The sequence below is a fragment of the Eptesicus fuscus genome, chromosome 5 (genome assembly GCF_027574615.1).
Source record: "Eptesicus fuscus isolate TK198812 chromosome 5, DD_ASM_mEF_20220401, whole genome shotgun sequence".
Lineage (NCBI taxonomy): Eukaryota > Metazoa > Chordata > Mammalia > Chiroptera > Vespertilionidae > Eptesicus > Eptesicus fuscus.
The window spans coordinates 74,652,345-74,672,572 of NC_072477.1; the positions used below are offsets into that span (position 1 = coordinate 74,652,345).

Sequence of the window (20,228 nt, forward strand, 5' to 3'; positions counted from 1 at the left end):
AGGGGAGGGGGTATTGATTCAATTATTTGATCAAACCTAACATTATATACCTCATTTATTTTTCTAACAAGCACTTTTTGGTCTATTTCTAGTCAAGTGGAGCTTGTGAGATTGAAAGAGCTGAGATGATAGGATGAGAAAGGGAAGAGGAAGAGCATCAAGATCAGCCCACCAGCCTATCATTTGGCTCAGTGGGTAGAGTGTCGGCCTGTGGATTGAAGGGTTGGGGGTTTGATTCTGGTCAAGGACACATGCCTGGGTTGCGGGCTCAATCTTCAGTCGGGGGCGTGCAGGAGGCAGCTGATCAATGATTCTCTCTCATCAATGATTCTCTCTCATCAATGATTCTCTCTCATAATTGATGTTTCTATCTCTCTCTCTCTCTCCATTCCTTTCTGAAATCAATAAAAATATATTTTTAAAAAAGATTAGCCCACCAAAGGAAGTGAAGACAAGGACACATGTTCTGTGGACTGTGAAGAGAGCAGCCTCAAAACAACAGAGACTGGGAAGGTGCTGGGGACAGGTTAGATAGGAAGAGAATGGAGCATCAGTGGCCTTAAAAGCCAGCCTGAAAAGTTACATGTGAAGCTACATGAAACAAAAAGGAGCCCTCCATAGTTTGCAAGCAGAAAAGAGACATTGGAAATCCCCTGCCTGTTATCATCATGAAGGATCTTAGGATGCACGTTATGTCGAAGGGGTGACAGGCTTCAACAGTGAGAAGTGCTAGCATGCAGGAGCTTGACTCTCTGTTGCCCTCTACATTTGACATCTTTCAGGCTTCATGGTATGATGAGTTGGCTAGATCCCAGGAGATCGGGCTGCCAAAGGCTTGGAATAGAGTGCCAGAGCTCCTGATTCCTTCAGAGAAGTGGAAAAGTTTGGTCTGTAGAGGATGCTCCTGACATAGAAAAAGGTATCTATTCTGAGTCTTTGCTCTTCTCTCCTGGTGAAGGAAGAAATCTGCACTAAGATCTGAATTAAGCTGGATTTGCTTTTTCTTGCATATTAACAGAAACATTCCTAGAGTTTGAACAGTTATTGTCTCTGGACTGGCATGCGCATCACCCAGGGCTGGATTCTACAGTGGGAAAGAAGTTACTAACATTTGAACCAAGAGGAGACCCATTGAACTGCTCCACCACGGATTGAGCCCACCCTGTGGCTGGTGAGTGGGTGGTAGTACCAGCCTTGCCCCATGGAACTGTCCCTGGAATTAAACCCAGTGAGTGCATCTGCCTTTTAGGGCCCTGAGTTCTCCTCCTGCAGAGAAGAGAACTTTGGGCCTCAGACACTTCTTGTATCACTTTCTTCCCTGGCTGCCAAATGCAAATTGAATGTTAATTTCATGCCTATTGGCAAAGCCCATAGTGAATGTTTGTTTTAACAGTCATCACACTGACAAGGAAAACCCAGCTAAAAGATACAAAAATATCTGCCTGCATGCTGCATGTTGGTTGATTGTCAGAGTTTTGCAGGTTTAATATGAGAATTATGCACCAAATGTGGAAAACATTAGTAAAAGAAGAAAGATTTATGATATCTGAAGAGAAACCAGAGTATGGAAAACATTAGGAAAATTGATATATAAAGAGTGATGTACAAGTATTACAGTGATGTAACATTAATTTACATGCATTTATTTAAAACTAGAGGCCCAGTACATGAAAATTCATGCACTGGAGTGGGGGGTCCCTCAGCCCGGTCTGCCCCCTCTCACAGTCCGGGAGCCCTCAGGGGCAGGAGGCGACCCGGTAATCAGGGGAGGGTGATGCCCCATCATACCTCTGCTGCTGCCACCGCTGGCAGCACAAGCCTCAGCCAGCTCTGGTTACCTGTGCCTCAGGCCACCTGGGTGGCTGGGCAGCTGACATCTGAGGCTTGCCTGTGCCTTGGGCTGGCCCTGGGTGACTGGGAGGCTGAGGGGACTGAGGGACTCTGGAGGCAGGCATGCGGTGGGGCTGAGGGGACTGGGCGCCACCATCTTGTGGCTGTGGGCGCCACCATTTTGTGATGGCATGAGGGTCAATTAGCATATTCCCTCCTTATTAGATAGGATTAGGTCATTAAAAAAGAGTGGTCTCAGGATGGAGGGAAGGTGTAAGGTGAGAAAACAGAAGTATAGGCACACGTTAAGAAACTGCCCATATTTTATGTAGAGTGTTGAACCATAGATTTACAAATAAACAATTGGTAATGAAAAGAAACTCACTACAACACCAGAAAACAAGATTGAAGATTAATTCTGCCTGGCACTTGACATAGACTTTCTATTTCTCATCTCTCTGCCTCCTTATTTCTCTGTGCCTTGCCATTCCTCTGCCATGGGGAATCGAGGCTAAACTTGAGGAAAAGTTTCAATAAGCATTTCATCTCTTCCCTCTGCAGCAACCTGTGAAATAGATAGGGATGAGGAAGGAGAATTATGTGGAGCTGGAGTTGTTGATTGAGGGCAGCAGCAAAGGCAAGGGGTCCTCCCCTCTGGCATCTTCGGGAGGACAGGCAGACCTCTGGCTGCACAGATGGGCTCACATTTGTGTGCATGCCTCAGCACACACGTTTCTTTGATGAGAAGCAGCAATAATAATATCCCCTGTGCTCATTCACTATTCCTCTGAATAATCTCAGTGTCAGTACAATTAATTTTCAGTGATCTATATTGGTTTTGGACCTTGTTTTCTTAATTTTGTCACGTTGGGTAAACTCTGCTTCTTGGCTTTATAGTTGAGCTAGGATGCAATTCAGTGTGTGTGTGTGTGTGTGTGTGTGTGTGTGTGTGTGTGTGTGTGAAAAGAAAGTATATGCACTCTAGGATCAGTTATACATTTTAATGATATTATCCACAATTGTTGATGTTTCTTTCGTCCAGTTAGTATAAATAATCAGCTTATTGTTGTGCTAAAAGGGTAGATGTGAATAGCAGAAGGCAATAAACAATAAGTATGTTCTACTTTAGACAGGATATAGTTTCACAGCTCTGTGACACTTACAATCTAGAGCCACTAACTAACCAGCTCATCAGAGAATGACCTGTTAGCACTGACAATATTTTCTTTAATGAGGTAACACTGTGGTATTGGCACCTGGGGAACTGTTGGCCTGTAGTAAGCTGGCCCATAGTTATCTCCAGTTCTGGGCTTTCAAAACAGCTTATGCCAAGATTCTGTCTACGCTTGCAGCTGGGGGTCTTGAGGGGCCTGCAGATCACTTCCATGGAGCCAAGAATAAAGTTATTGCTCAACTTGCATGACCCATTAGCTTCTGAAACTTTTCTCCAGATCACTATGTCATTGTAACACTCTTTGTCATTACCTGGACTGTTTCCCTTGGGGAAGCTATAATGTAATCTTCTGAATGTTGATAATGAAGACACAATATCCTTGGATATGCTAAGGCTAATATTTTTATACAAGAGAATCAAGTTCATTAATATCTCAATGGTCTGTTTTTCTTGGTCACTTTTTGCCAAGTCATTTTGCATCTCTTCCTCTGAAAATTCTTCTTTAATTGTCTCCATTTTGTTTCCTGAAGATCCTACAAGAATCAACCTCAGGCAGAGTAGCAGCAGAGAGGCCTCCATCTCAGATCTAGGGTGCTCTCTTCTGCAGCGAAAATAAAAAGTAAAAGATAAAACTAAGGAGAATATTAAGGAGCTAGCTCTCTTTTTCTCATGACAGTTATTCCCAGGATTGACCCCTCCATGTACCTTAAGACTCCTACATCTGTTCATGGAAGTATGACGATATGAAAAGACAATCAGTGTGGAGTCTGAAGCCCAGCTTCAAATCCCTGCTTATCCACTAACAATTTACTCTACCTCATTAAACTAACCTCGGTTTCCCCATATGAAAAAAAGAAAAAGTGAGAATTACTTAAGATAATATGTTTATAGTACCTAGAACCAAGTCATTATTTCTCTTCCTCTTCTCCTCATCTGGAATCTCATCAGTAGGGTCTGTAATCTTCAAATAGATCACAAGAATCTCACTCACAGGTTCCTCACTGTTCCTGTGTCTCCCACAGCCTCACACAGTACCCAGCATGTACTTGAAAAAACACACCCCACAATGTTATTCTTCCCTCTCCCATTTCTTTCCCCACCAATCTCAGTCATGGGATATCTGCCTTTACCAGTTCCTTTGGCAAAACTGATCCTGTAGAGAAAGCTTCCCGTTTGTTGCAGGGTAAGAAGTGAAATTGTATTTGTTTCCTGAGAGTTTCTACTATTGGGTCTAGCTGAGGAAGGAGGGGCCGAAAGGAGGTAGGAAGAATTGTATGAGATCGAAGGAGGAGACAACGTGGAGCAGAGAACACTCAGAGGACTGAACAGAGTGACCATTTGGCTGTCAGGAGCCTAGTGACCTGGGCAGCACCACTCTTTCTCTTCTGTGAAAATTTCCCTATTTATTTATATTTTAACCCAAAGTGATTTTTCTTTCTTCTTTGAATCCCTACAGCATAGGTTATATTGCACTTCACTTTATATAGTTCTTTTTTATTTTTCAAGTTGGTTGATATATGTTAGTCTTTTCTCCCTCTTATTGAGGCTAAAAATTTCTTGAGCCTGGAACATACTCCCTGCTTTTTTTATTCTGTACAGAATCAAACACTGAACAATACACTAGTTTCTCAGCAATGTTTGTTAACAACATAATATGGCTTGACTAGTGTAGAAAATTCTTTACTTGAGGTCAGTGCTGGAAAATTCACAATGTGTTCCCAGAAAGAATGGTTATTTATTCCTTCTCTGATCTCTGAGAGCCTCCTTCCCTTACACTTGTATCTCCTGCATTATCACACTTATTTATATCCTGCTCATCATTCCTTGCCCCTCCATACACTACTTTCTAAAACACCACTTGTAATGACACTTCTTCAGAAACATTCAGTGAGGGATCATTGCCTATGTGAGGTAATCGAATCCCCTGAGGCCACTTAGTCAAGGCTCTACTTGATCCAACCCCAACCTACTTCTCAAGGCTCATCTCCCATTATTTGGTATGCAAGCTGGCTCTCATCAAATCAGTGTGACTCACTCCCTTTGAATGCACTTTATTCCTTCTCTCTCCATTTTTGCTCCTTTCTGAATGCCTACTATTTTCTGCCTCTTAAGATCCTTCAAAGCCCAATTCAGACCCCATTCTTTCTTTGACATATTTTCTCACTACTTAAGTTTGCCAAATTCATTTCTCACTTTTATCCTGAACTTATATATCTGAACTTCTTACCACCCACTTCTTTTTTTTTTCTTATTCACTTTTCTTTTCTTTCTTTTTTATTAAATAATTCTTTATTGTTGAAAGTATTACATATGTCTACTTTTTTCCTCCATGAATCCCCTCCAGCCCACGCTTGCCCCCTGTTCCAGGCCTTCACCACCCTATTGTCTATGTCCATCCACCCATTTCTTTTTTTTTAATGTTTTTATTGATTTTAGAGAGAGGAGAAGGGACAGGGATAGAGAGAGAAACATCCATGAGGGAGAAACACTTTGGCTGCCTCCTGCATGCCCCCTAGTGGGGATTGAGTCCACAACCCCGGCATGTGCCCTGAAGGGAAATCTAATTGGTAACCTCTTGCTTCATAGGTCAATGCTCAACCACTGAGCCAAACCGACTGGGGAGACCACCCACTTCTTATACCACTCATTTGACATTAGTACACATGGACCTGTATTTTTTTTTTATTATATTTCATTTAAAAATGCCCTGTTTGTAAAATGAGAGCAAAGACCCAGTATCAAGAATATATATGCCTTAATAATTGGGTTGATTAATTATTAATAGATTATTAAGAATTAAGTGGATGTATTCATGTTTGTACCTTGATCATAGACTTGGTATAGGTTGCGGAGAGGCTGAAAGAAGGTTTAGATTGTTTCCTAAACATCAACTGCCATCGATATCAATAGTGAGGTGATGATAGGAAAGCAGACAATAAAGAGAAAAATAAGAATAACAGTGCAGATTCCCAGTTTTCCTGGAACATGTACTTCAAGTGGGCAGAAATCCCAGCTACCTGGGTTTGATTTGGGCTGCTAGGTGCCCATTAAAAACAACAACACCCCCCCTCCAATAAATAAATAAAAAGAAATAAAAACAACAACACCCAAACTGTAAACGTGTAAAACGTCACAATTCATTGACTGAAAATACTCTGAGGATAATTTCCAGTGACAGTCTCAGTTACACACTGGCACTTTGATGGGAATGCATTTATCTGTAAACATTTTGTTTTTAATTACTAGGAGGGAGGTTAGGTGAGTAAAGGAAGAGAACTCATTGGGAAGGACAATAAAGCATAGGGAGAGGAGTAGGAAAAGGAATCAGAATTCAGAACATAGAAATGGGCCCATTCAGTGGTTAGAGAATCAGCCTACAGAGTGAAGGGTCACAGGTTCAATTCCCAGTAAGGGCATGTACCTCGGTTGCAGGTTCAATCCCTGGTAAGGCGAGAGCAGGAGGTAAGGAATAGCGGGAGACAATTAACTGGCATTAGATGTTTCTTTCTATCTATCCTCCTCCCTCCCTTTCACTCTCTAAATATCAATGGGGGGGTAGGAGGGGGATAGCATCAGGTGAGAATTAAAACAAAACAAAAAACATAGAAAGTATTACATATGCCCACTTTCTAAAATGAGCCATAAAGGACACATTTTAGCTACTGTAAAGTTTTGCCCAGGAAACGATGCTGCTACCAGGACCCTGCATCATATACTAGGGACCACCTGTTCCTGCTCAGCATCTGAAGATGCTGAGGGCCTTGGTCCCTTGGTGGCATTCAAACGTCCATAAAGACAATGGTGACAATAGGTTTCTGCAAAGAAATTGGTAATGAAACTCAACTGTGGAAGGGCCACCCCAGGTGGGTGGGCCTTGCCCACTTATAGGTTGCAAAGTATCCTTTACTTACCTCTGTCACTCTCCTCCCCTCTGATCTAACCAATCAGAATTTGTTGCTTACAAAGACAGAGTTAACAACTAGCATAGGTGTACCTCCTTCTTTGGTCTGACCTTTAATTAAGTACAAATAAATAATGCAATAGTTGAAGTCTCTCAACTGAAAAGATCAGAACAGAATGGACCCTATGAAGCTCATGCCTCCCTGGGGCTACTCTAGCTCACTGTAGGAGTTCCCAGCTCTCAATTACAGGACTGAAATGTCATAGTTCAGAATTAGTTTTCTCATAACCTGGCACTTACCTGCCAAATACCCCTTCCTTCTTACTACTCCCAGTACTAACCCTCCCTTCCAACAAGGCTAGTTTCTATACTACTAAGAAATAGAATTGTGGTGTAATAGGCTGGAAAGAACCTCAAAGATTATCTAGTTCAAGCTCTCTCACTTTACAGATGAGACAACTAAGGCTCAGAGAGGAAGAGGACTTCATCAAATTCCCTTCCTTCTCTTCCTTTGTCCTCTAACTCTAAAGATACTCTGCCCATAGTTGAAGGTGAAATAACTAAACAACCAGTCCAGCTGTAAGAACTAAAAGAGGAAAAGAATCAGTAGTCTGGTCAAAGTCCTTTCTGTTTCCCCTTGGGGATGCCAAGAGGAGGTACAATGAGCTCTGAGAGTCTCAATGTCTCCATTTCTCTCCACAGTCTTCCAAGGAAATGGTTTCTGGCTCCTTCTGATCTCTTTTTCCCTTTCGTTCAATCACAGAGGGAGCTGCTGAACAGGAGCAGCTGCAGCTTGAGTTGTATATGCCATCTTTAAGAGAAAACCCTAAGAGATGACCCCAATTGCCTCTATACTTAGAACCAAGTATAGGATTAGGGTGGAATGAATGCAGTACATGCTCTAGGTACGAAATTTAAGGGGGCACCAAAAAGCCCAGTAATCAAGATGATATTTTAATGCAACATTTAAGAATTAATTTAATTCAAAACAATCCCTGATGAACAAATGTCAAAAATGTAAATAAAAGGACCTGACCCTGCATGGGCACAACTCATGTACTTCGCTCACCCTAAATCCAACCCTGTCAGATTGGTCTTGATTTAAAATTGAGGTATTTTGTTCATAAGGATTTTTGCATTAATTTTGATTTAAAAAAATATTCTTTATCTGGATTACTTGGAGGAGGGTGCCCCTTAAAATTTGCATGTAAAGTGAGTGCTTCATTCACCTTATCCTAATCCCAGTCCTGAAATAGGATTCACTCTTGGCTCTCATCAAATGACCCAAAGGAAAGGAACATGAAATTGAAACCCATGCATGGTTTATGATTTAATTCGGTGGAGCTTTGTTTTTTATTGAAGCAGAATAAGAAGATCCCAGCTGAGCGATCCCGGAAGGATAAATGAATTACTGGTGGCTACCACTTCACTCGGGCTTTACCCCACGTCCACAGTCAGATGTGCGCCAGGAAGAACCAGCACCAGTGCCCCTGGGAGAGGAGCAGAGAGGAGCTCAGACTCAGGTGCTGGTCTCAAGTTACTCAACGTATCTCTGGAAGTTAACTGGCCCCAGGTCATCGCAAGCGACTATGATAAACCCCTCTGTGGGGGAAATGTGGTACCTGCAGGCAGGATATCTGGTACCTTCAATGAGCTTACAGACTGTCATTTTGAACTTTGTCTCACTCTGGAAGCATAAAACGCTGGAATGGTTTTGGCAAGCCATCCTCTTGGGAGAAGTGCAAACATGATTGATGTTTCGAGGCCTCTCATGGATGAAGACATGTTCCTTTCTGCAGGTGTTGTCAGGTTCCTTGATGATTCTTTGTATGATCATGTGGTTGCAGTACCTTACAGCAATATCACTCTGAGGGTAGTCCACGTGCAAGTGTTCTATGGTTGACGCCACTACTTCTTCATACAGCTCGTTTTCCCAGAACACAATCATCAGGAAAATGATCACCATTAGTACCATCAGGGGTAAGAGTCCCTTTACATCTGTTGCTTTAATTCCTATAGAGGAAGAGGAAACAGAAAGTAGCAGAGGGTAAGGAGAGTCCTCCAGCCCCATCGCCTGGCTTTGCTCCCCCACCCTTAGGACAGTTTATTTCCCTCACTCTGCTAATTAAAATCATGCTTAGCCTGCAAGATCCAAGACCTTTCCGACCATTTCAACTCTCAGAGTTTGGCATTGAAGTGTTCTCTAATTATTCCCATTTGTTTTACTTCCGTCAGTTCCTTGATGGCACGTATCTGATCTTCTAGTTCTCCCCAATCTGTCAGAGAGCTTAACACAGATGAACAGACAGAAGTACTCAAAGGTACCCACGCCTGCTCGTTTCATTCCTATTGCTGAACGACTTCCTTTCCACAATTGTCTCAACTCTCATTCCACCCACTTCTTCATGCTTTTAGCACTGTCTTCTAATCTCCCCTTCCCAATTCTCCTTTTGCTAATCCCAATGGGCTCTGTTAGCTCCTCTTACCTTTCCTTTTTGCTGCAGCTTTCACAAGTAACATATCCTTCTGATCATGGATCTGAGAAAGTTCTTTGTGTCTCGTTCTCTGACAATAACTGGTAGGGAGCTAGTTGAGCATGGGGCGGGCCGAAGAGAAAGAACAGGCAGGGTGGAGCCCGTAGGGGAGTGTGCTTGGATGCCTTTGGGAAGGAAAAGACCTTAACCTTCAGAGGGAGAGTTGGGTAAGTCAGGCCCTGAAAGCGTCCTCATTAAACAAGTGTAGACTTTTCAAAACATTTAGTAAAGTGCTGACCTGTGCCAGACACAGTATTGTCTGTTTTCCAAAATTTCAGCCAGTCCTTAGTCAAACTATGAATTAGCTATTATCTCCCTTTTATTAATGAAGAAATTAATTGCTGAACAGTTCAAGTGGAGATGGGAGATGACGAGGGTAATAAGAGTCTCACTTTCTCAATGTTTGACAGTTGAACTCCAGTTTCAATAAGTTTTATTCCCACATGGTGTTCAGGACAAGGCAGAATAATCCCCTTACATTAACATTAGTCTTAATAAAGCCCTAGAAAATATGGCAATGGTTCCCAAGCTCTGCTGAATATTATAATCACCTGGGCATTTTTAAGTGCCACCTTGAGACATTCTGCTTTAATTGGTATTGGGGTGGCCTGGTTTTGGATTATTAAAATTCTTCCAGTGATTCTAATATGCAGCAAAATTTGGGAACTACTGATATATGGTATACATTGGAAACCTACATGGAAAATTGTGTACAAGGGCTTGGTGAAAGGTCAAGTTATTGAGACCATAGAATTATTTTTGTTGCTATCATATCCTGGCCATTTGATATAGGAATGGAAAATCAGACTTAATTTTACCACTTCTTGCCCTGAAATGATTTATTTTTTGAAGAGACATCTATGTAGTCTCTCTGTCTCTCTCTCTCTCTCTGTCTGTCTCTCTGTCTCTCTCTGTCTCTCTCTCCATATAAATATGTCTAAGTGACCATTACAACCAAATGACCAGTCACTAAGACACGCACTGACCACCAGGGGGCAGACACTCAATGCAGGAGCTGCCTCCTGGTGAGGTAGTCAGTGTGCTCTCACAGCCAACCTCCTGTGGCTGGCCAACCTCCGGGGGTCCCTCCCCCTGGCCAGCTAATCTCCCGCTGTCCCTCCCCCTGGCCAGTTGGCCCTGATCAGCCTGGATTGCCAGCCAAGCTGAGGGACACCACCCATGCACAAATCTGTGCATCGGGCCTCTAGGAGGTGTAGGAGGTGTGCAGGAGGCAGTGTGTGTGTGTGTGTGTGTGTGTGTGTGTATGTGTGTGTGTGTGTGTGTTTCTAATTGATAAGAAGAAACATTTTGGGGTAAAAAATGGTCTAGGAAAGACAGAGAATCCTGGAAAAGGATTAAAAAAATGTGTCTATTTCTATATAACAAAATCATAATTCCAGACCATGAAAACAGACAACCAAGATGTTATTATTTGCTTTCCAAAAACCTTCATGCTGGGTGCCCTTTCAGAATTGAAACAGCCCTGTTTTGGATATGTGTTGCACAATGATGCCACAAAGACATAAGCTGACAAATTTAATTCTGTTGATGAATTTTCTGATCAACACATTTTGATTTGCACACCATCTTGCAGAAACATTTTCATTGTAGAAGGAGAAACCTATCTAAAGAGATTGTCGTTACACATTTCCCAAATGGCCGCTAATGACAGAAAACTCAAAGTAACAGTTGTCTAAAGAAGATGGAACTGTGTTTCTCATGTGAAAAAGAGCCTGGGCTCATGAGTCCGGGACTGGCCAGGTGCTTCAAGGTTCTGACTTCTGTCTCAGCCTGTGGCTTCCATGTCACAATCCAGATGGCAGCTCTAGCCCCAGCCCCAGCCATCACATCTGCATTCCAGCCAGCAGGGAGAAGAAAGGCACAGAAAGGGAAGGGTGCTGCATTCTAAGGACACATCCCAAAGTTTCACACATCATTTCCATTTACATCTCCTTAGCAATAATTTGGTCCCATAGTTACATCCAACTGCAAGGGACCCTGGGAAATGTAGGGTGGGCATGTGCCTGGCTAGAATTCTGCTTTCCATTTACAAACAAAGCAGGGGAGAATGACCTCTGGGGGACAAGTACAGCCGTTGTCCTCCTTGCCTGCAGGCAAACATGGTCTGGACAATGTTCATGAGTGCGCTTCAAGAAAAAAATGTGGCATGATTAAATGTTTGAGAAAGATTGTTAACTGTATTTCTTCCCTTGGAGAGTCACAATATCCACAACACACGAAATTTTGAGGAACCCAGCGACTGAAAAGCTGAGCTAATTTCATTTAACTAAGGATTTCACAAATTGATCTGAGCGTGGGACTTCACTGAAGGGGCACCACTGTGGGGCAGGGCTCTGTGGAATGTAAGTCTGCGAAATGCTGCAAGGGACTAGGAGCCATAGACCGTATCAGGCATCTGGGTGGGAACAAAGGAAACTAGGCAAAATGGAATGGAACTAAATAGCTCAGGTTTTTAGATTGGGGGGGGGGGGGGAGGGAGGAGGGAAGGGGATTGCTCTCCCTTTAAAATCTGCATGACAACAATTCAAGTCCCATTCTTCATTACTACTAGAATTCTAGCCATTTTCCCCACATGATTTAGGAGCTCTCTGAGAAGTGTTTAATCTCTTATCCACAATGAATCCTCCAGGCTTTCCCTCCGCTCATTCTGGCTTCCTCTCATCCGTGCTTCTCCATGGTGTGACGCTGCTTCATGCTCCTCCCAAAGTCTGGATACTCCCCTGCACACTGAACACAGGATGTGGGGTATGACAGACTCTGAAAATGTTTAATGGCCAAAGAGAAAAAGAAATGTTAACGCTGACGTGCATATTGACTACTCCTGGCGGCCGTCAGCAGGGCCTTCACAAGCACTTCCTTTGGAATTGGCCCCTTCCCTTGGCTACTCTGACGTGGGTGCGCTTATCCTCCTTATCCTCGGCTTTGTATCTCCTCTGTCTCAAGTGCTGGGCACGAAGAGACTGTGATCCTGCCCCAGAGGGGGCGAGGGGCACTCTTCTTCTTCGGGGTTTTGTTCTACTTATTTGTGCATTTATTGGTTCCTTCTTGAATGTGCTCTGACTAGGGACTGAACCCCCAACCTTGGTGTATTGGGGCGACACTCTAACCACCTGAGCTACCCAGCCGGGGCGAGGGGCACTCTTCTTGAAGATGCACTTTCTGAGGGCTTTCCCCACAACTGAGGAGGCAGGAATTGCCCTTATCGAAGAATGGGAATGAAGGAGGTTGCAGAGCATGCTCGGGAGGCCTAATGACCTCACCACCAGCCCTCAATGACTCCTTAGTCTGCCACTGCCTGGCTCCCACAGATTAAAAAAAAAAAAAAAAAAAGTTTTCTAAGTTAAATACATCAGTCTTTAGCTATTAGTTAAAAATACAGCCCTAGTCAGTTTGACTCAGTGGATAGAGCGTCGGCCTGCGGACTGAAGGGTCCCAGGTCTGATTCTGGTCAAGGGCATGTACCTTGGTTGCGGGCACATCACCAGTAGGAGGGGTGCAGAAGGCAGCTGATCAATGTTTCTCTCCCATCGATGTTTCTGACTCTCTATCCCTCTCCCCTCCTATCTGTAAAAAAAAAAAATCAATAAAATATATATTTTTTAAAAATACAGAAACCTGAGCCTTACCCCAGAAGACCTGGGGCAAGAAATCAGACTCTGGGGCGAGGCCCTGGAATCTGCACTTGTAATGAGTAGCCCACCTCTGGGGATTATAAACTATAGATGAGTCCTGAATTGGTAAACAGCACAGTAATTTCTAAAGAGCTACACCCAGCCCACAATGAAACTGACTTTTTCATTAATATACGGAACACTCAGTACCCTGCATGGAACCCTGCATGTGAATGACTGTCCAGCTTCAGAGCTTCCACAGGGTAAAGGGTAGGCACTTGCCCCACGTCATGTGACTAAAGCAGCTCCTCAGAGTGTCTCACCGCCCCCCCTTTCTCCTCTGTCCCCCTTTCCCCCCCCCCCCCCCGCCCCAATGCATACAGAAAGGACTTTCCTCCCAAACACACCATTCACTGGACGCGGAAGGACTGGTCTTTCCTAGTTCTAGTCTTTAATTATCCGTGTTCTTTTAGCAATTCTGGAAACCAGTTCATAGGGGATCCTGGAGATGAGGGGAGTGATTTGGGTTCCACCAGAAAGAGAATTTCCAGGGCCAGGCAGTGGGAGGAGAAGTGAGAATTTGTCTATGGGTTGGGAGCAGGGCCCAGGCAGGGATGACTGGCAGTGACAAAGCAAAGCTAGAACACCATGGATTCAGGGAGGTCTTTTATTTTATTTTATTTATTTAAAAAATATGTATTTTATTGATTTTTTATTTTTTACAGAGAGGAAAGGAGAGGGATAGAGAGTTAGAAACATCAGTCAGCTGCCTCCTGCACTCCCACTATTGGGGATGTGGAATCAAACCTGGGACCTTTCAGTCCGCAGGCTGATGCTCTATCCACTGAGCCAAACCGGTCAGGGCTCAGGAAGGTCTTTTAAAGCGGAAGACACTCTCCTCTTCCCTCCATTCTCTAACCCTTTCTTCCTGCTTCTCTATCACCCAGATGCCAACTGTTAGCCCCCGTCTTAAGACCAAAAGGTTGGAAGTGCTCTAGTACTTCTGAGTTGGAATCTTTTCCCCTTCCCTGTTCATTTTCACTAAGGAGCCCTCCCAAACTATTTTCAGTTACTACTCTGCTGTGGAGAACAGTCAGACCATCTCCTAAGTTTCTTTCTAACCTTGGAAGTGGGCCTTGCCCATGAGGAAATCTCTGCTGGTTCCCACAAACTCTCAGGCAAGCCCAGGTGTCAAGAAATATCCCTAAGTCAGGGCAAAGGGCATGAGACTTTACCAACCCCTCCAGGAATCCTTCTTTAAATTAACCACTTCCATCTCCTCTTTGAAATTCCATCAGAAGCCCTCCTCCCTGCTTCGCGCCCATGACTTGGTGTGAACAGTTACTCGGTGGGAGGAAAAGAGTCCGATTGGCTTTCTCCACGCGTGTGGGTGCTCCGGGAGACCAGAGCATGTGCCCGTTTTCTCCAGGGCACCGCCTCGTGCTTCACAGAACCAAAGTGCCTGTGGAGTGGATGACCGGACAAAGGACTTCAGGTCTTGTTCTCTCCCGCCACCAACTAGTTGTCTGATCTTACAAAGCCATGGCACTTCTCGGAGTCCCAGGTTCTTCGTCTCTACAATGGAGGTGGCAGAAAAGAATAAAGGAAGAATCGGACTATCTAGGAGTCCCTTCCTGCTGACACAAACTAAGGTTCTGAGCGCGATCAAAGTGACCCCACTGGCTAGTCCCTTAAGATGACAATTCTCTGGCGACCACTTCTACCATCCCCCACCAGCCCCCACCTCCCCTCACACACACACACTGGGAAAGTAGGGCTGTCCACTCTACCTCCCTGCCGGGAGTCAGGGTGATGAGCAATGGGGAAATGGATCCTGGTACCAGGCCCAAAAGTGGGAACTGGGGCTCTGATACAGGCGTATGGCAGAGTGGCCCTGTGAAATAGGCTAAGGAATTGGCATTCTGGTCAAGGGGACACCTCCCTAAATCAAGGACACCTGCTCCTGGGGAAAAACAAAAGGGCATGAAGCACGCCTACGTGGAGGGATTTGTTGGCAACAGCAGAGCGGTTTGCTAAACAAGCTATGGACGGCAAGGTTCCTGCAATAACCTGGGCACTCTTCCAACTGCCCTCCCACGACGTCGCCTGTCTCTGTCCGCCTGAGGTGGACAGACTGGAGCTTGGGTATGTCCAAGAACAAGCTGCTTCTGATTTGGGCAGAACAAGTTCGGAATCAGGAGAGGGGCTCTCTACCCCAGCCTTGCCGTTCCAGCCCCAGGCTGAGAACAGGAGGCCCTGTTCTCCCTCGGGGGCAAACCAAGCCATTCCTTTTTTTTTGTAACTTGTATCCCTGAAAGGACTGCCTCCAGGTAATAGCCCAGGGGAGGCCAGCGGGGGGAACAGCCGCTTGGGAGGGCCCTGTCTTTTCAGCTTTCCGCTTCTGAGAATGCTTTGATCAGAGCAGACCTGGCTTCTCCTGTGTGTTCCCAGGCTGGGCCCCAAACAGGCGCCTTTGAATCCCCTTTAGAAGGACCATTACCCATCCTTCCATGCAGCCCCTCCAAGGACACTCCCAGGCTCTGTTTTCCTTGCTGGGCCAGTTCCAGCTTCTCTGAAAATCAGATAGATCCCTTGAAAGAAGAGAAATGATTGTCCTGACCTCAAATAATCACAGAGGCCCTAGAGAACCCAGATGCATTAAAAACAAAAACAAAACAAAACAAAAACAAAACAAACAAAACAAAACAAAACGCCGAAACCAGTTTGGCTCAGTGGATAAGGCGTCAGCCTGCGGACTGAAAAGTCCCAGGTTCAATTCTGGTCAAGGGCATGTACCTTGGTTTCGGGCACATCCCCAGTAGGGGGTGTGCAGGAGGCAGTTGATGGATGTTTCTAACTCTCTATCCCTCTCCCTTCCTCTCTGTTAAAAAATCAATTAAATATATTTAAAAAAGCAAAAAAAAAAAACAAAACAAAAGAAACCCTCCCTGTTCTCAGAAGGGCCCAGCTCGAGCAGAATGAACAGTGAGCGGGCTAGCAGTTGTGAAAGCCTCTCTTCAGTGACCCAGCCACTGACCAGCTCTGTGACCCTGACCTCACTCCATGGGCCTCCCTGGCCTCCTGTACCAGTGGCTGGGAGCTGGCGGAGTTGGTGGAAGGCATGAGGTGAAAACAAGTAACAACTGAGAGTTGACAAAATGCACCCAGCCAGAACATTCCAAGGTGCAGGGCTCTGGGGTGGCTTATTAGAAAGTCGAAAGGGCGCTTTTTTGTCAACCGTACTGTAACACAGTAATCTTTTTAGAACACAAATCTAGTTCTGTGCCTGCACTGTCCACCCCAATCTCCACCTAAAATGGGCCCCTGGCTTTTCGTAAGTCTTAAAATAACGACTCCAGCCCCTACCTCCGCCGGCCAGGCTTGCATAGATAGCCTCATCCCAAACCATTCTTCTCCCCTCCCTCCATAGGGGGGCAAAAGTAGGGTTACAGTTGTGAGTACGCGAAACACAGTTAATAAAGCTACTGTAATAATCATAATCTGCAGGTCTATTTCCATACGAACAAGTAAACCTACTCCTGCTCCACAACACACCGCTCTTTCCAGTTCCCTGAGCTCATCAGGCTTCTTTCCAGCTCAAGGTGTTGAACATTTAGTTCTCTCATTGTGGGATGCTTCACACTCCGTGCACCCCTCTTCATTCTACCTGGTCAGATCCTGTGTCTCCTCCTTCCTTAGACAAGCCTTCCCAGGACCCCCAGGGGGCGTTTTGCTTGCATCACACGGTGCTTTTCCTTCGTGGCCCTATCACTAGCATAATAAATGCACTGTATTTCTTGTTTTCAAAAAATTATCTGATCGCTTCATGAGGGCAGAAAACACATCTGCCTGATTCCCACAGTAATCTCTGTTCCAAGCACAGTGCCTGGAACATAACAGAGGTTCAACAAATATTTGCCCAATAACTATTCAGTAAATATTAATTTAATGGGCTAACGCATAAATGAATAATCTAAAAGAACTACATTTTGCTCTTTAACCATAGTATCAAAGAGCTATTCTCTGTAAAACTCAAAATTTCTTTTTGAGGGTTACTTTGGTGGGACCTTGTAGCACCATATGGACATGAGATCAGTGTTAATGTGAAAAAAACAACAACATTGAAACCTGTAAAGAATTTGTGTGAGTTTATTTGAGCCAAACTGTCAACATATGCCAGGAAGCAGAACCTCAACGAACTAAGATAATGCTCTGGAGAATGGCGGGTTATATCTGCATTTATACATTGTAATCAAAGGAAGGGTTACATGAAATCCGTTGGTGCTAGACCAGAGAGGCAGGAGAAAGCAAAGGGGGGGTGGAGGGAGAAACCCCTGGAATTGGATAAAAAGTAAAATGATAGGTGGGTGCAGGAACAATTAGGTGGGAGCATACTTAGGTGGGTGCAGGAACAATTAACATAACAATGAAGGAATTTGTGGTATCTGTCCTGGAGCCAGGCACATTAAGTTGTGCCCCAAGGGGTCTGGAAAAAGGGAAGTTAAAAGTTATCCAGACATTTCAGAGGGTATGTTATCTTAGATGCAACAAGACAGATAGGCTCAGTTAAGATAAAGGTTGAGCCCAAGCTGGTTTGGCTCAGTGGGTAGAGTGTTGGCCTGCGTACTGGGAGGGGGGGTCCTGAGTTCAATTCCAGTCAAAGTCACATGCCCAGGTTGCTGGCTTGAGCCCCAGTGGGGAGCGTGCAGGAGGCAGCCAATCAATGATTCTCTCTCATCATTGATGTTTCTATCTCTCTCTCTCTCCCTCCCCCTTCTTCTCTGAAAACAAAACAAAAAAAAAAGATAAAGGTTGACCTTGAAGATTCCGGCCTAGGATGTAACTACCCATCATAATTGCTTTTAGTTAAAGTTTCATTTCAGACCATCCTTTGTGGTTACTTTAGATCTCTGAGTTTGCAAGACCGCCATGCAGGCCTTCCCTGAGCTTGTCAGGTTAGCATGTGGCCCCTTTCGTCCACATCAGAAAGATCAATGATATAAAAGAAAAATGTTGATTTACCACTAATTACCACTCAGAGTCTTAAATCTATGACTGTCCCTCTGATCCGCTGACTTCAGCTGACAAAAACCAACTCACAAGTTTTGCTAGTGGGTGCTCCCTGCTTTCCGCTTTCCACTCCATGGGATGCCATCTAACTTAAGAGGTCCAGCCTAATTCATGAACAACATCTCCCTGAATAATAAAACAGCTCTCTCCTCTAAGTTCTGCATCCATATCATGTACATAGAACGATCAGCAAACAGTGGCGTCCCTAGAAACAAATTTGTAATCCCAAGTCCTTTACTGAGACCCTAAATTACAGTGACAGCGAATCTATGACACGCGTGTCAGCACTGACGCGTAGCCATTTCTGATGACACGCAGCCGCATGCTGAGGATGAAACATTTGCTGCTCCTGAGGATGAAACATTTGTGACTAGACTCTTGGAGTTAGTTTTTTCCTCAAAGTGACACACTACCCGAGTTATGCTCAGTTTTTTGGCGAAGTTTGACACACCAAGCTCAAAAAGTTGCCCATCACTGCCCTAAAAATAAGACCCATGATGGTACCTGGTTTGTCCACAAGGGGTCAGTTTCCACCGGTAGCTCCTGGGAGCACAGTGGCATATTTGCGACCAGCAGAGGTTCTCACCCCTGTTCCCCATCATCCTCCAGGCATCCTGCCCACATGCCAACAAGGTTTCCTCAGGGTTCTTATTCACAGCGATCCTCATCACAAAACTTGGTCAAGTGAGGTTGATGAAGTCCTGTTGGTTATATAGGTCCCTCCCTAACCTTAGTTTTCCTTTTCCTCTCTGTCTCCCTATTGTGGACTTTGTTCATCAGCTTACTAAATCAATGATTTTACAGGCTCTAAAAGAATGGCTGTTATATGCAACCCTACAATGTGACCCCCAAACACCATCGGTTCAGAATTTGCTCAGAGTCATAAAAGCCTGAAGCAAGTTGGCACTTGAGCCGCTGTGCGTAAGCAAGTCTGCAAAGGAGCCAGTGGCACTGACGCCCAATTTAAAGCTTCTGAGAACTTACTTGGTGCCTTGCTTTATGTCCAGTCGGAAGAAACTTTCAGTTGATGGTTATGAGAAACTATTGATATAAAATATGCCTCCTTAAGTCCTGAACGAACAATTCCTGGATAAGAAAAACATGCAGAAGAGAAATGATGGTTAATTTTAGAAGTAATAATTTTGTAGAATAAATACTATATAAACTACACGTAATAACGTCTGGTACTTACCTTGGTGATTTAATAATACAAAGAGCATTTGCCTAAGAGTTAAGCTTATAAATCTGAAATGGTGGAGTATAAAATGTTGTAATATTAGGTACAAAACGTGCTTGTTTAGTTAGTATGGTGGGGTTGAACACCAACAAACATGACATGTCATTGGAGTGAGAAGACAAATTGAGTGGAAAACAGGGCTCGTCCGGGATTTGAACCCGGGACCTCTCGCACCCTAAGCGAGAATCATACCCCTAGACCAACGAGCCAGATATAAGAGTAGTTTAAGTTTGAAACTTTAGTAAAAAGTTTTCGCCACGTCTATACAGTCTTTTTTTAGTAGCTATGAGCATATGGTGCCACCTAGTGGACAAACAAATCACTGCATTTTTTTTACTCAAATGTAGAAAAGATACCCTTATTAGTACAGATCATTTTGGGAAAAATATTTCAGGATCAACGAGAATAATTTCGCTGTATGTTTGCGCTTCCAAATGGGCCAAAGATGCTGCCGGAATGGTGGGAGGCGGTCGAATCAGGGATAGTCTCGAGCTGCGGGCTGATTCCTTGGCCGTGGGGAGGGAAGAGCGCGCGCCTTCCCGGGAGGGCGTCTCCTGGACGGCTTTGCCTTTGGGGGGCAGAAGAGCCGGGGCGGGTAAGGAGGCTTCTTCCGGCCTCGGCAGAAGACTGACCAGTTTTTGGGCTCGGTCAGGTCTGCTTAGATTCTCACCTCCCGGAAACTTTCCCCGTCTCCTCCGAGAAGACCCCAGACTCAGCATCCTTCGCGTAGAAAAAGCACTTGCCTCGTGGTTTCCTCCCTGGAAAACCGGCGGAAGCAGAAGTCCCCGATTCTCCCGAGGGACCGGCTTGTGCCTGGCCCACAAAGGCTGCTCTGTCCCTCGGAGGCCAT

The 20,228-nt window shown here is 44.6% G+C and overlaps 2 protein-coding genes and 1 non-coding gene across 3 annotated transcripts; all 3 read right to left on the bottom strand.

The window, feature by feature from the left end:
• Positions 1-2,989: 2,989 nt before the first annotated feature.
• Positions 2,990-3,583, bottom strand: RNASE11 (ribonuclease A family member 11 (inactive)). The gene has a single exon (XM_008160504.1). It carries the CDS (start codon positions 3,581-3,583, stop codon positions 2,990-2,992), a length of 594 nt encoding a protein of 197 aa, XP_008158726.1.
• Positions 3,584-8,244: 4,661 nt separating this feature from the next.
• On the bottom strand, positions 8,245-9,462 carry RNASE12 (ribonuclease A family member 12 (inactive)). Its single transcript, XM_008160505.3, has 2 exons — positions 9,392-9,462; positions 8,245-8,918 (listed from the first exon to the last, which is right to left on the bottom strand). The coding sequence occupies exons 1-2, from the start codon at positions 9,423-9,425 to the stop codon at positions 8,443-8,445; spliced, it is 510 nt and encodes a 169-aa protein (XP_008158727.2). The 5' UTR covers positions 9,426-9,462; the 3' UTR covers positions 8,245-8,442.
• A 10,053-nt stretch (positions 9,463-19,515) lies between these two features.
• TRNAP-AGG (transfer RNA proline (anticodon AGG)) lies at positions 19,516-19,587 on the bottom strand. Its single transcript has one exon. It is a non-coding gene; the product is annotated as a tRNA-Pro (tRNA).
• Positions 19,588-20,228: the final 641 nt, after the last annotated feature.